Source organism: Chanos chanos, chromosome 16 (assembly GCF_902362185.1).
Source record: "Chanos chanos chromosome 16, fChaCha1.1, whole genome shotgun sequence".
Classification (NCBI taxonomy): Eukaryota; Metazoa; Chordata; class Actinopteri; order Gonorynchiformes; family Chanidae; genus Chanos; species Chanos chanos.
In genome coordinates this window covers 12396614-12411613 of record NC_044510.1, presented here as the reverse complement: position 1 = coordinate 12411613, position 15000 = coordinate 12396614, and the positions used below count along the sequence as shown (strand labels likewise).

The 15000-nt window shown below is 41.1% G+C and overlaps 2 protein-coding genes across 2 annotated transcripts in view; one reads left to right on the top strand and one right to left on the bottom strand.

Annotated features, from left to right (window-relative positions):
• The first annotated feature begins 1304 nt into the window (after window positions 1–1304).
• On the top strand, window positions 1305–7349 carry LOC115829668 (epithelial membrane protein 1). The gene is made up of 5 exons (XM_030793832.1): window positions 1305–1319; window positions 4059–4141; window positions 5053–5158; window positions 6609–6749; window positions 7086–7349. Exons 2-5 carry the CDS (start codon window positions 4064–4066, stop codon window positions 7241–7243), a joined length of 483 nt encoding a protein of 160 aa, XP_030649692.1. The 5' UTR covers window positions 1305–1319; window positions 4059–4063; the 3' UTR covers window positions 7244–7349.
• A 1582-nt stretch (window positions 7350–8931) lies between these two features.
• The window catches only part of gsg1 (germ cell associated 1), a 6707-nt gene continuing 638 nt past the window's right edge, over window positions 8932–15000 (bottom strand). The window contains exons 2-6 of the mRNA XM_030793265.1: window positions 13324–13371; window positions 12889–13053; window positions 12342–12453; window positions 9147–9352; window positions 8932–8993 (exon numbers count right to left, since the gene is read on the bottom strand). Of these exons, the coding sequence (XP_030649125.1) occupies window positions 8932–8993; window positions 9147–9352; window positions 12342–12453; window positions 12889–13053; window positions 13324–13371 (593 nt within the window). The remainder of the gene's footprint in view (window positions 8994–9146; window positions 9353–12341; window positions 12454–12888; window positions 13054–13323; window positions 13372–15000) is intronic.

Here is a 15000-nt window from a genome sequence, read left to right as displayed (position 1 = left end):
CGTGATTGCCTGTGCATATATATAGATATATATAGAGAGAGAGGGAGAGAGAGAGGGAGAGAGAGCGAGAGAGAGAGAGACAGACAGATAGATAGATAGATAGATAGATAGATAGATAGATAGATAGATAGATAGATAGATAGATAGATAGATAGATAGATAGATAGATGCACAGACCTCATAATACATCACTTAACACAGTTTGGTGCTCATCTTTCAGTATAATTTTAGAGCTGACATTCTTTAGCTCAAGAATTCCCTTGGTCTGCATTGAGCTTCCTTCTTCTGCTAAAGTTCAGTGCTGTTATAAACACACACATACACGCTCACGCGCGCGCGCGCGCACACGCTCACGCACACGCTCACACACGCGCGCACCTAAGACAGCACAATTACATTACCTCTGTGATTGGACCCCGCCCCCGCCCCCCGCTCCCCGCTCTCTCCCTCTCTTTTACTCACTCTGTCCCTGACTCTTTGAATCCCTTCTCACCCCATGTTGGAGAGTAAGGTCAAAGGAATGTAGTTGGTTGAGAAAAGGGACCGCGGTATTGTACATGTCATAGAAACACACACAGAGAGAGAGAGAGAGAGAGAGAGAGAAGGCGGTGGGAGGGAAACAGATGGATACACCCAAATCCATGTGTTCTGTCATACTGATACAATAACAAAAGCGTGATTGCCTTGGCAGCACAAACCGTTGCTATGGCAGCGCAGATTGAATAAATGACAATATTTTTGGAGTTCCGCATGTGAGTCATTTGCCATGCGTGTGTGAATGTTCTTCAGATCTTGGTAGTAGGGGATACAAATGACTATGACACTGAGGACAATACAATTCTGACTTACTATAAGCTGTCGGATCGGTGGTGGAAAGATAATTACGTAATTTTGTAGTATTTGGGGAGGGGAAGTGAGTTGCCTGCTGTTAGCAATTCTCGAATGAAAAAAGTAAAAACCTTTAAAGTTCCTGTGTGTGTATATACTGTAGCATGTACAATACTCAGTAGAGTCAGTGAGTGAACCGTTCACCCGATTCCAAAATGCAGTGGTGGTCCATTGCTAACGATTATGTTAAAGATAAAAAGTCTGTAACTTTAAACATACGCCCTTTTTTTCCAAATAGTTTTATTTGAGCCCTGCGTATGATAGGGGTGGAAGGGAACGAAAAAGGTGGGGCTTTAAGGAGGGAGAGGAGGAGACTGGGCGGGGGTGTGCTCGCGAATGTTTAAGGGAGCCCTTTTAACTAGTCCGACTTTGACCATTTTTTAACGGAGTAAGCAAGAACGCGAGGGAAGCACGAAACACGCGCTCGGTCGGTAAGACTATTTAAACAACTTATATGTCTTCTTTCACATTATATCTCTCGCTAAATTAGAATTAAACTGCTAAACACAGAAAATGAATGGTGAATTAAAGCTATTTTTTTCAAGCCGTTTTAATTTAAGCCTGCGTTTCACTTTTAATGGAGTTGGTTGGCATTCTATCGGTATAGGTCCCTTGACCGCAACAGTAACGGTACAGTTATTATAAATAGTTAAGCGCTCCTTAATTAATATCAAAAGCTCGTGGAAATTACTAAGCAATGAGTTGTCGGGATGCCTAGTGAATGTGATCCAAGAGTTAACGCCCCTCGTAAGCTTCAAGTCTGTTTCAACTTTCCGTCTTTAAGAACGGTGTAAAAGTACTTTAAAAAATGGCCATGGCGTTTAAAGCTATTAAGAATAGCCTGCTGGTTTTTCAAAGGTTGGATTCATGAGGGAACCAAGCCAAATTGGAGTTTAACTTCGTTTTGGGTTCAGGCAGCTCAAATTATGGTCACAGTATGCCTGGTTCAATGTCACTTGTTGTACCGTTAACGCAGACGCGCAAAATCTGCATAGAGACTGCCTCTGTCCGCACGCCTTCTGAAAAATGCGCTCGCAAATTAAAAGCGTTACTTGAAGGGTTTAGTGAGTTAACACCTGGGAGACGTAACACGGGAATTATTTATTAACGTCTGGATGAGCCTCGCCCCAGAGACACACCTCTGCTGTCCTCGGGACTCCAGATGCTGGGAGTTTGCGCGCTTAGTTTGCTCGAGCCAGGCGTATTCCAAAAGCTGATGAGCGAACAGCTTGTCATTAACGTTCATTTTCATTCTCTCCCTCATTCATCTTCTTCATTCTTTGTTTTTATCGAAAAGCCTTTATTTAAAGAAAAAAATCCAAATTTTCCGTATGTAGTAAGTGCTTTCGGAATGAACACCCACGTCATTCATACAGTTTTGAGTAGGCGTGTAAAAACTCAGTTTAATTTCAGTCGATAGATTGATTTGTAGTGGCTGCGCCGTGGTACTACTCCTTTTTCTCCCGTGTAAGTGTACATTTACAATCGTATTACAAAGACATTACGTGCCAGGGTGATGAATCAAACTAGTTTGTTTTAAGAGGCTGGAAGGCCGTTCTTACTCAGAGCCAACTCATAGGAATCCCACCTTTAAAGAAGCTTATGAACATGTAAACATTTGTCCAACGTGGAGGTTTGTTTGGTTAAACAATTTTACTGATTTTTAAATAGTCGCGATTACTGTGTTAGTGATTAAAAACATAGAGGTAGAGGTAAAAAAAAACAAAACATTGAGAAATAAGGATTTTTATTTGAGCACTAATATTTGGATTCGGACGTACAGGCAGTAATTCCGTGGTTTCCAGCGACTGGTTTTGAAGCTCTGAAAGTTTGCCTACAGGCTGTATGTGGATTCCAAACGTCTCTTTCTATATCTGTTAGGGAAATATTTTTCAGGAGTGTGTCTGAAGACATTTGTTTATTGTAGATGAATGTTGGCAAAAGAACTAATAAAAAACAGATCTTAAACACTGGTACGTTTAAACAAATTACATTATTACTGATCAGAGAGAGAGAGGCTGGGAGAGAGAGAGAGAGAGAGAGGTAGGCAGATGTCTGTGTTGAGAAAGCTGGGGGAACAGGTTGTCAGGCCAGTTATTTGAAGGAGTGGCATTTTGTGTGTGTGTGTGTGTGTATATGTATGTGTGTGTGTGTGTCTAAAGCTGTAGGACAAGTCAGAACTCATCTGCCCCACCAACACATCTATGCTTACATCTCTCTATAGCGCTCTATCATCCTCTCATTCCAGTTCTCTCCTGTGGAGCTGTTAGTGTCAAACCGTGGTTTGTGTGGTTGTTTGTTTTTTTTCTTTTTTCTTTTCTTCTTACTGTTTTTGAAGTGTGATTTATATCTGACCTCCCTGTCGGCCCTCTGTTAGCACAGAACGTGCTGATATGTGCAGATGAATGAATGAATAATCACGAATATATAAAACCTTACCCATGGGACAAAGCCAATACAGGTCCTGGGTTATTAAAAGACCTGTCAGGAAAGATCGTCACTGTGCTAGCATGTCAGTCTAACTCAAGAATTAGGATTTTCATCTGACTCTAATATCATATGACAGAATATTAAATGTCATACTATATCATGTTGTGTCTCTTCAGAAAAACCGAATATAGTATATGCTAGTAGTAGTATAGTGTATTTGTGAATATGTGTAAATGTTTAATAGAAATGTATATGTTTACGTGAAACTGAGATCTTCATTGTTCTAATTAAAACATGAAATAGCTGAAACTACTTGAAAATATCAGTTTTAAATGTAATTTATTTTCATTGAAGTTTGAAAGGCCAGTGTGATTCTGTCCAATAGTATGGATTGTATGGAATGGAGAAAAAAAAAAAATATATATATATATATACACACACACACACACACACACACACACACACATATTTATGTATATATATGTATGTATATGTATGTATGTATGTATATGTGTGTGTGTGTATTTATAAATAAGCATATTTGGGTGTTTTATATATATATATATATATATATATATATATATATATATGTGTGTGTGTGTGTGTGTGTATATTTATGTATGTATGTATATGTGTGTGTGTATTTATAAATAAGCATATTTGTGTGATAAATATATATATCTATATACTTATGTAATGTCTACATATCTCTGCATCTTTCTGCTCTTTTCTTTTTTTAGTCACCATGTTGGTTCTACTTGCCGGAATTTTCCTCGTGCACGTCACATGCATCATCCTCCTCCTCGCCGCCACCATTGAGAATGTAAGACACCCCACACCTCCGTTTTTTCTCTCCGTTTTCCACACCTGTTTGGATTTCCTGTTTATCAGAGGCAGGATAAAGTTTGACAGGATCAGCTCTGACTGGATAAGGGAGTAATCTCTTAAGTGCTGTGTTATCTGTAGTGTTTTGTTATCAGGGGTATATTTGTGTGTTTAGAAGGCAAGTCAAAGGCTTCGCTGTCTATTCAACGTCATTTTGTGAGTTATTGTTGTATTCCCATTTATCTCTGTGGATCCCTGGGTTCTTTTTCATAACCGCGACACGTTTGACATACAGGTTAACAAGACTGTTAGAATTTCCTCTGTGTGTGTGTGTGTGTGTGTGTGTGTGCGCGCGCGTGTGTTTGTGTTTGAGACCACATGCTTGTTAGTACATGCACCTGCACAACATTCCAAAGCTTTAAGTTCTAGAGCGCTAATTCCTGACTGACTTTGGAATGTCAGTGGTGTTCCATAGATGTACATTCTTCTCTGTGATTCTTGTCCGCACACCTGAAGCAAGCCTGAACTGGAACACCTGAATTTAAGCCCTGAACCACAACACCTGAATCTGAATCCCACATAATGTACCACAGCCACTAAATCAATCAGGAGGCAAAAAAAAAAAAAAAAAATCAGCATGTTAATCTGCACACTAAACCAAAAAAGATCCCCTCGTGTCAGGCCTGCAGGCTTACATGACCTCTGCCTGCCCTCCTGCTCTTCCACCTGAATTTAATAAAAAAAAAAATACAAATACAAATACAAAACACTTTATTAATTCTGAGGGAAATTCGAGTGAATGTAAAAGTGAATGATTGAAGAGATTGAATATGAGTGCTGAAACCTGAACCTTCATTCCCACATACTGTGCTCAGTTTCTCCCTTTTTCTTTTTCCCGCCTGAATACAGGGCTGGTGGGTGGGAAACAACCTGTCCACCGATATCTGGGCCCGCTGGGTCAAGACGCCGAACGGAGCTTGGAACTACACAGACCTCCCCGCGAACTACCCGGAAGGTACGGCGAACCCTCACGATGGAATCACGAAAAAAAAAACCTATCTGCGCATTGTCAGACAGGCAGAGGTGGTGACATCATCACACAGATTGCATTGCGTCTCTCCTTGTTTCGCGGTGGAACTCTGAAACTTTCAGAAATTTTTTTTAGAACGTTCCGGGCAGGCGCGTTCTGGATCTCTGTGGCATCAGAGCGTCTGGTTTAGTACCTCGGGGTGGGGGGTGGGGATGTAGGGGGGTGGGGGTGTAGACGTTCTTGTTCTGCGACGGTTTTGATGGAAGTCGTCACACCTGTATGTGATGAAATTCATCACCTCTGCTCAGTGTTACACAACCTGAGAACAATGCACAGCAGTTACAAAAAGGAACTGAAGTTTGGAGGGTGGAGTAGGATAAGGGAATATGTGAGAACGAGGAGACAGGAAGCCCTAGGCGTGTCACCACATAATATGTGTACTTGGCTTAAATAGAGCTCCTGGAACATTTTTTGTGCCAGAACATCATAATGGAGTTCTAAATACTTTCTGTTGAAGGATGGGACAAGTGATGTATTCGGCTATTATTTCACAGATATTTGTGCAAGCACCGGTGATTTCTGTGTGTGTGTGAGTGTGTGTGTGTGTGTGTGTGTGTGTGTGTGTGTGTGTGTGTGTGTGTGCGCGTGCATCTGATATATAATTGTCTGTTTCGAAGAGTCTGTCATCCTGTAAAGTGTTGATGTGGAAAATATTAGTGATTGTACTGAGTTTTTTTTTTTTTTCTTTTTTCTTTTTCTTTTTCTTTTTTAATTGAAAAACACTCTCAACAACATTTGTGTATGGGTGTGTCCCCATCACACACCCCACAGGCTTACGCCCAAATATGCAGCTCTCACATTGGCCCTTAAGGAATGTCTCCAGGAACATTATTTACAGATGAGTTTACATGATAATGAAATTCCCATCCGATCGTTTACACTGAGCGAAATCTTTCCTTTTGACTTATGCATTCCAAAAACAGTGTGCTGTTGTCTGCCACGAGCGTAGAGTTATAAAAAGCTAGCGGCAGCTCTTGCAAATGTTTTTTTTTTTTCGTTCTTTTTAACTGAATTGGGAACTACACTGGAAAGGTTGCATTTTAAAGCACGCTCGAAAAGTTTTCTTAGGGTCTTCAGAGTTTAGTTAAAACCATGTTGGCAGTCTATAGCTGTTGCTAAAAAGTTCAATGGGGTCGACAGGCGGTAACACATTAAAAATAATTCAAATCCACTGATGAATTTGACAGGCAGAACTATATCATAGTCATACTAAAATCCCGCCTAATTCGCTTCTTCACTTCCTTATATTTGACACATGCAGCCAGTGCGCCCTTCTACCTTTTTTAAGTCTATGGTCTGGCATGATCTGTATGGTCTTACCCTTTCAGTTCAGAATGCTGCACAGATTTTGATGTCTCTCTGTCGCCCTCTACAGACTACCTCCAGGCAGTGCAGGCAAGCTCCGTGCTGGCTTGTATATTCTCCATCCTGGGTCTGTTTGTGTTTGTGGGTCAACTTTTCACCTTGGCCAAAGGCAGGAGGTTCGTCTTCTCTGGATTTTTCCAGCTCGTAGCATGTAAGTGTTAATGACATTTACACACACACACACACACACACACACTTCAGAAGCTGGCAACAAACTCTGACACACCACAGTGTACTACCACTACTGTTACCATGGCTACAGTCATCACCCTCTTTCTTATACTAAACAGACTAATTCATCCCTTTTTCCAATGTTACTAATATGTTCTTCCAGTACTCCATTCATCTGTTCATTCATTCATTCATTCATTCATTCATGCATTCATTCATTCATTCGTTCATTCATTCGTTCATTTGAAGCCTTTCATGTAGTGAGCGTGTCATCTCTTAACGTTTTCCCTCTCTTCTCTCTCTAAAACGTCTCCAGGCCTTTGTATCATGATTGCTGCCTCCATTTACACTGACATCTTCCACAAATCGGAGTCCGGCAATTATGGCCCCTCATTCATCCTGGCGTGGATCTCCTTCGTCCTAACCTTCATCTCCTGCATCATCTACTTTGTCCTGCGCAAGAAAACGGCGTGAGGAAGACTACACTGAAGAAGACTGTACACCCAACAAAGGGCTTGACACCTGTTATAATTTTTTTTTTCCAAATAGACATGTAGATGGGTGAAAGGGGAGTGATTCTGTGTGTGTGTGTGTGTGTGTGTGTGTGCGTGTGCGTGTGTGCGTGTGCGTGTGCGCGTATGTGCGTGTGTGTGTAAATAAAACTTTTAAATAGCAATAATAGATTGTGTAGCAGTGACATAGTGAGTCCACCATTACTGCCACCTGCTAGCATTTGATTGGTTTTTCAAGCACCCTTCAAATACAAGGAGCACGAATCATGAATAAATACATAAATAAATAAATAAATAACTCCAAGAGGATAACAAATAGACGTCACAGAGTGGAATAGAAGACCAAATCTAATTTCTGAACAAGAGGGAGTTGTCATTATTCTCCCTGACTTAACAATTCGTGCACAACTCCAGAAGAAAAATGCAGAGACGGATCCATAGCCTCTCTGCATGACACAAGAATCCAGAGAGAGAAAGAGGGATACTGTATAACACAGTCATTATTAACACATATTGATTTTAGAATATTCTAGAAAGATGCATATATATTTTATTTGTCTCAATAGAGATGAAAAATATCTGTTGTTAACCTTTCATACTAACAGGACAGTTCTTGTCGGTGTTTCGCATGTGTGTACAATGTAGTATGTTATTGATTTTCGTATAGCTTTTATGATGTGCTTTGTAAAGTGAGAGTGGTTTTTGGACCATCTCCAGTGGTGTTGATGTAGACAGACAGATAAATTACTGCCACGATTTTTAATACTGGTTTGTCTGCTCTCTCCACTTTTAGAAGCACATGTGAATATGAATTATTCATTCAAAATATAGTAAAGCTCCATATGTTTGTTGTTGTTGTTGTTGTTTTCTTGTGTGATTTTATTTTTGTTACTGTATTCCTCATAATGAAAGATGTCATTTGTAATAAAGTTTAATCAACGTAATTGCTTCGGGTCGTAGCGTGTGTAAATTTGGTTGTGCTGACTGGATTTTTTTGGGTCGTTACGACACCGGTTGTCAGATTTAACACTACGAGCGGAGGAGCACAGGCAGGGAAGGACCTGGACTCGACTTTTAAGACCATGTTGCGTGACTAGAAACGAGTTCTGTAAAATGTCGTGTACTGTTTACTGTAAATGTTTTCAGAGCCCTGCCGCCCTGAAACCGAGGGCAAAAGAAGACATAGTTCGCTGGAAAGTTTGGAATCTCTTTATTGTCATAATAAACATTTCGTTTCAAATATCAGCATATTTTTTGACAAGTACCACAACGGTGAATGTGTTGTGGTGTGAGAGGGGGCGAGGGAATACTGGACTATGTGAAGAACACGAGAGGGAGTGTAGATGAATGTTTAAACGAACGAGCGTTTCATGACGGTTTTATTACAACATATTATTGCACTGAGGCAGAGTCGACGCATTCTATCGCCACATTTCAACTTTGTTCCCATAAAAGAGTTTTTTGCTTCTCTTAAAGCAACAGTACAGAGAGTTTAACAGGTTAAAACCTTTCGCACAGAGCCAGAAAATAAAACGAAAACTAGAACTCAACTGATTTTTTTTTTTCTCACACATATAGATAGGAAATAGCTTACGCTGTCGGGTTTTTGTTTTTTTTTGTTCTTTTTTTTTTTTTCATTAAAAAGCCAGCTCAGAGTGGGCTGTACTCGTCCTCAGAGCACTGGGGCGTAAGACTGTGAGTGGATAAGATGACTGAGATTGCGGGAGAAAGGGCAGAGTTAGGGTAATAGAATGAGAGAGGGGCGGGGAAAGGAGGAGGAGGAGGAGGAGGAGGAGGCGAGGGCGAGTGATTTTGGGGAGGTGAAGGAGGACTGTAATAAGGGGACAGAGGTGAGAGGGGAGGGCGCGGTGGGGATGGGGCGGGCACAGACGGAGGAGGAGGGGGCGGGCGGTAGTAGCTGGCTTCCGGAGGCTGAGGGGGGAAAGTGAAATTTCGGCAGGGGTACATCACGGTCCTGTGCTTGGGCCCCACCATAAGAACTTTTTTGGTGTAGTTGTTGAGGGCGGACACGCCTGACGACATGCAGCAGGTGAACGCTACCCAAGCCACACTGAGAAAGAAAAAAAAAATTTAAAAAAAGGATTCGATTAACAAAAAAGCCACGCTGACACCTCCACCTTCCTGTGGTTCAACCAATCAGCACTCAGCTTCAATGGCTTATTACCCATCAGCCTCACCGACAGATTATCATATGCACCTTCTTCATGAACTCATTAAAACACCAGTATCTGTACAGTATATATATATATATATATGTGTGTGTGTGTGTGTGTGTGTGTGTGTATACACATACACATATATATACATATACATATACACATACACATATATATACATAATAATAATAATAAGTTTATTTAGAGCCCAATATCATTATTTATAGTCTCAAAGGGCTTTACATGCCTATAACAAAGTCCAATCAAAACTATATTATGCATAAGTTTGAGAAAATAGATGTCTTTGGTCTCGTTTTAAAGGTATTGAGAGAGTTTGCCTCCGTAATTTCTGTAGGTAGACCATTCCAGAGGAAGGGAGAGCGGTAGGAAAAGGCTCGGTTGCCAGCGGACTTCTTTTTAACTCTTGGAATGACTAATAGTCCAGAATCTTGAGAGCTCAGGGTGCGAGGTGGGTTATAGGGTGTAATTAAGTCAGACAGGTAGGAAGGCGCAAGCCCAAATTTTATATGTTAATAAGAGGACCTTAAAATCTGCCCTTGCATGAATTGGAAGCCAAAGAAAGGAAGCCAGGACAGGTATAATGTGGTCAAACTTCTTTGTTCTGGGCAGAATTCTAGCAGCAGCATTCTGGACCAGCTGAAGACTTTTGGTACTAGAGGCAGGCGGGCCAGAGTAAAGAACATTACAGTAATCAAAGCCAGATGTGACAAATGCGTGAACAATGGTTTCTGCATCAGCCATACTTAGAAAGGGCCTAATTTTAGCAATGTTACAGAGGTGATAAAAGGCAGTTTTGGCTGTGTTCTTGATATGAGTGACTACCAAGAGACTAGAGTCAAAAATCACACCAAGGTTTTTAGCTGAAGAGTTTTGAGAGATGATGCAGTTGTCGAAATTTAGGGTAAGATCACTAAAAAGATGCTTATGCATAGGGGGACCAATGATCAGCGTTTCAGTCTTGCCTGCGTTAAGCATCAGGAAATTTGAAGACATCCAACCCTTAATAGCACAAAGACATGCCACAAGGTTAGCCCATTCAGAGCGGTCATTGTGCTGGATAGGTAAGAAAATCTGAGTATCGTCAGCATATATATATATATGTATATATATATGTATATGTATATGTATGTGTATGTGTTTGTACACACACACACACACACACACACACACACACACACATATATATATATATATATATATATATATATATATATATATATATATATATATGCATGTATGTATGTACACACAATATATTTGTTTCTCTGTTCTTTATGAAGTTTCTCATTCCCACAGATTGTTCTGTGCTGTGTTAATCCTGGTTAATCTTGTTCCTGTTCCATGTTCTGACCCTAGTCTGTTTAGGAGTTCTGATTCCCTGCCTTTCCTTCCATGATCTTACACTCCCCTGTTAAACTTTGGCTGTCTTTGTGATTTGATTCTGATCTGGGTCCAAGTCCTCCCTGCACATGGACACTGACTCTCTGAATGCTTGTGACGTGTAGACTCATTACCTCTGTTACCTTATCCTCTGTCTGCACCTCAGATGGTTTCTTATTCAACTCCAGGGAATTTGGGTTTTTTTTTTTTACCAAAATATTCTGAACATTCTGAAATGCACGTGTGTGTCTTGCCGTCATGGTTGCCAATTTGTTGATGGTGAATTTACAAATAAATGAGTTTTTAACTGTCAGACGCTCAAAAACACGTAAAAGTTTTTGTTTTTTTTTTAAACAGTGTTTTCTGAGTTATGTGTAATCGTATTCACAGTGTACTCATTCACAGGAGGCAGAGAAAAACATCACCTTTCCTGTTTTCTCTTTACGTTAGCACACAAGGCTGTTTTTTGCCTAGACAGCCACAGATTAATAGACTTAACAAAAAATACGAAAAATGACAACAACAACGGCAACAATCAAAAGAAAAACGGATAAACGCTGCGTGCGGTGATATATCCTTTCAGAAAACAAAAAAAAGAAGAATCTCATTGAAAATTTAATTACAAAGAAGCCATTGTTAAAATGGGCTCTACACATTAACATTAACCGCTCCATTTAACGTGTTACAAACGACCCCTGTTCGCCGTCATTATTGCTTTTCTAGTTTCCAGCAAAGGCCAAATACTGTGACATCCACTGTAATGTTTCATATAAACTTTGTCGCCCCCGCCCCCCCGGCTGACGCCACGCTTGAGGTTACGGTTGAAACAAAACGACCCTCGTGTATGTAATCGATCCAGATGAGAAGGCCTTTGTCAACAGTGGGCGACCCAAGTGAAGACTGGTGGTTGCTCTTGAAACAGTGAGGGAGGTAAACAGGTCGGGCTCTCGTTGTCCCGGCGCCCGCGGAACAAAACGTGCTCCGATCGAAGCGCGGTTTAAAACGCAACTGCATCTGCGAGATTTAACCTCGTCAAAATTTACGCCGACGGGCGAAAAGCGTGGCGTTAATTGAACGAGTTTACGAGTGAGTTGGAAAACTATGTTGGCATCAGTGCAGACAAGAGCATCAGATGTGTCAGACAGAGCAACAGTGTTTAACCTTACTGGAGTTTTTTGTTTGTTTGTTTGTTTGTTTTGCACTGGTGGTTAGAATGTGTTTGTAAGGACAAATTTACGGGTTAAAAGGATAAAACTTAAAGGAGATGTGGACTAAATTAACATAGATTTCATCAATATAGAGACTGTGTGTAAGTCTGCATGTGAGGGAGAGAGAGAGAGAGAGAGACAGAGAGACAGAGAGAGACAGAGAGAGAGAGAGAGAGACAGAGAGACAGAGAGACAGAGAGAGAGAGAGAGAGACAGAGAGACAGAGAGACAGAGAGAGAGAGAGAGAGAGAGAGAGAAGGGGGTGGCGACTCACTAAAAAGCCCAGGAGTAGCCGTAGCTGTGTGGTTTGAAGTCTTCAGGCCCACTGGAGGCAGTGACTTGGAAAACCTGCATGAACATAATGTGTCCCACCATTCCCAACAGCCCTGAGAGAGAGAGAGAGAGAGAAAAAGAGAGAGAACAGACTTAACAACTGTTTCTAATACCTTTTTTTCTCTCTCTCTCTCTTTCTTCAGCAATGTGCCAGAGGAGCAGGCTGAACTCCTGCAGTAAAATTTGCCCTGAAAGCTAAACTAGCCTGGAGGCTAAAGAGGTTTTTCTGTGTATACATATCAAATACAACGTGAATCATCTCAACTTAATTTAAATACCATACCAACGGATTGACTACACATATTTACCAAATGTTTGTGGAGCGTAGCAATACAACCTAAACATGCCAAAAGCTTCTGCCTTCCCTCTTACTCAAAAAATGAAAGACAGATGCCAGAGCAGAGGGAAGTAGCCTGCCAGACCCACTATGACTCTTTGTGTGTGTGTATGTGTGTGTGTGTGTGTGTGAGTGTGTGTGTATTATGTACCTCCTAACACAGTGAAGACTGCAGAGTAAGCATTGAACAGCTGTCCCCAGTGTTGAGTGAGAGGACACCAGGCAGCCAGACTCAACTGAACAAACAGCAGCAAACTGCTAATACACAACAACCCAATATACATGAGCTCCATCACCACTGACAACCAGAGAATTCCTGCAGAGAGAGAGAGAGAAAGAGAGAAAGAGAGAGACAGACAGAAAGAGAGAGAGAGAGAGAGAGAGAGAAAACAAGAGAGAGAGAGAGAGAATGAGAAAGCGCGAGAGAGAGAATGAGAAAACGAGAGAGAGAGAGAGAGAGAATGAGAAAGCGAGAGAGAGAGAGAATGAGAAAACGAGATAGAGAGAGGGGTTGAGGAGAGAAACAGGTTTATGTAAACACATGCTGATGGCACAGTCTCCTTTGCATGTTTGTCTGATTTGTCACCTTTTTCAGATCCAGGTGTGAGAGTCATGAAGCTACGACACTTTTCCTCTGAAAAAAGAAAGAAAGAGAGAGAGAGAGAGAGAGAGAGAGAGAGAGGAACTTTATAAGTTAGCAGTTAGAGGGCATGTTAAGTTTCCCAGTTTCTTTTTGTAGCAACGAAAATTTTGCAGCCCGAAGAAACGTCTGCTGAATCCAGATAAATATATTCAAAGCCCAAATATTTGAACAATTACGTAACTTTCATATTCTGAGATGTAAACAAAGCAAAACCCAGAGCTCTCCCCAAGCAGGTATTTTTGTGCAAAAAAATAAAAGAAAAAAAGAAAGAGAGAAAGAGAGAAAGAAAGAAAAAGTAAGTTTGAATGTTAGGAATAGTAAACCACACTGAAACATTTTTCAGCCTTGGACAAGCTCAGCTGTTTTGCTGCCTTCAATTATGGTCTCTCAAACATACACTACAGTGAATTGTTTCCATTATCTTTGTGGTTGAAACCCTGATATGGTTCTCCTCAAGGCTTTTTCCCAATAGAACATATTACGAACGGTGCTGCTACAAACAGGACACAATGCTGCTCCAATACAGCTGCAACACATTCATCTCAGTGACTGTTTGAATCTGCGGTGACCGATGCCTCAGTGTAAAAACTCCTGGAGTTGTGCGGATTTAATGTTAATTTACACCTACAGTGTTAATGATACTAACGGGGACCTGTTTTCAGGTGCTCTTGTAATTCCGTTTTAATCTGATGAGAGCAGATCATGCAAACATTGAATACTCAGGGTTAATGTCGGGTGAATCTGATGTGTGTCTATGCAAGAGAGAGAGGGAGCAAGAGAGAGAAAGAGGGGGGAGAGGAAGAGAGAGAGAGAGAGATTGATTTTCAGCAAAGTCAAAAAACATTTCGCAACACGATCAAGAATTACTTCTAAAATTACAGTAAAAAGGCAACACTGTTCAGAAGGACCATTTCCTTCAAATCAAAGTACGCCCAGAGTGATAAATTTCACCACCCCCCACCCCAAATTACTTTTTCTATTCACAGATAAATGCCTTTCTATCAGTTCTGATGCGGAGAAGGCAGTAGACCAGTAGACCAGTGAGTCCAGTCAAGTTAGAGGGGTTTTGACTCATATTAACCTTTCTCCATTTCTGCATCTAATCCATAATTGAGTCCTGCTGTTCCTGCCTTTTAAACCTCCCTGGGCAGAATGATGACGATAATCCTCTTTGGAAAGTGTCTGGCATGAACACACACACACACACACACACACACACACACACACGCACATCAGTTTGCTTAGTAGCTCTCTCACCAGCCCATTCAGGTCAGGCTCTGGTGGGCCACCGTTTCTCGGGGTTTAAGAGAACAGAGTTCCAGAAAAGGCCTGAAGATCTGCCCACTTAGCTGACTCATTCATACATGAGCTGGTGCTGTAATTGGAATTTCAATTGGATAAATCTGAGTAATTTTTGTGTTTATTTTGTGCCTATTATTCCGTTTGAGCCTTTTCTCTGAACGTTTAGGTGCTTGGCATTTGATTTTTTTTCCCTTCCTCTGAAAAGACTCCTGCCTCTTTCGCATTCCTCGATCTGACACCCGACCTTTTCTCTTTTCCCCTGCCTGGCTTTTTAATGATCTCAAAGGCCAAAGGTCAACTCTCATTCAATTCAGCCAT

Bases quoted from the DNA above. Each gene is read 5' to 3' on its own strand.
- LOC115829668 (XM_030793832.1), top strand. From the start codon at position 4,064: ATGTTGGTTCTACTTGCCGGAATTTTCCTCGTGCACGTCACATGCATC. The intron at 5,159-6,608 runs GTACGGCGAACC...CGCCCTCTACAG, and splicing joins CCCCGCGAACTACCCGGAAG to ACTACCTCCAGGCAGTGCAG. The intron at 6,750-7,085 runs GTAAGTGTTAAT...AAACGTCTCCAG, and splicing joins ATTTTTCCAGCTCGTAGCAT to GCCTTTGTATCATGATTGCT.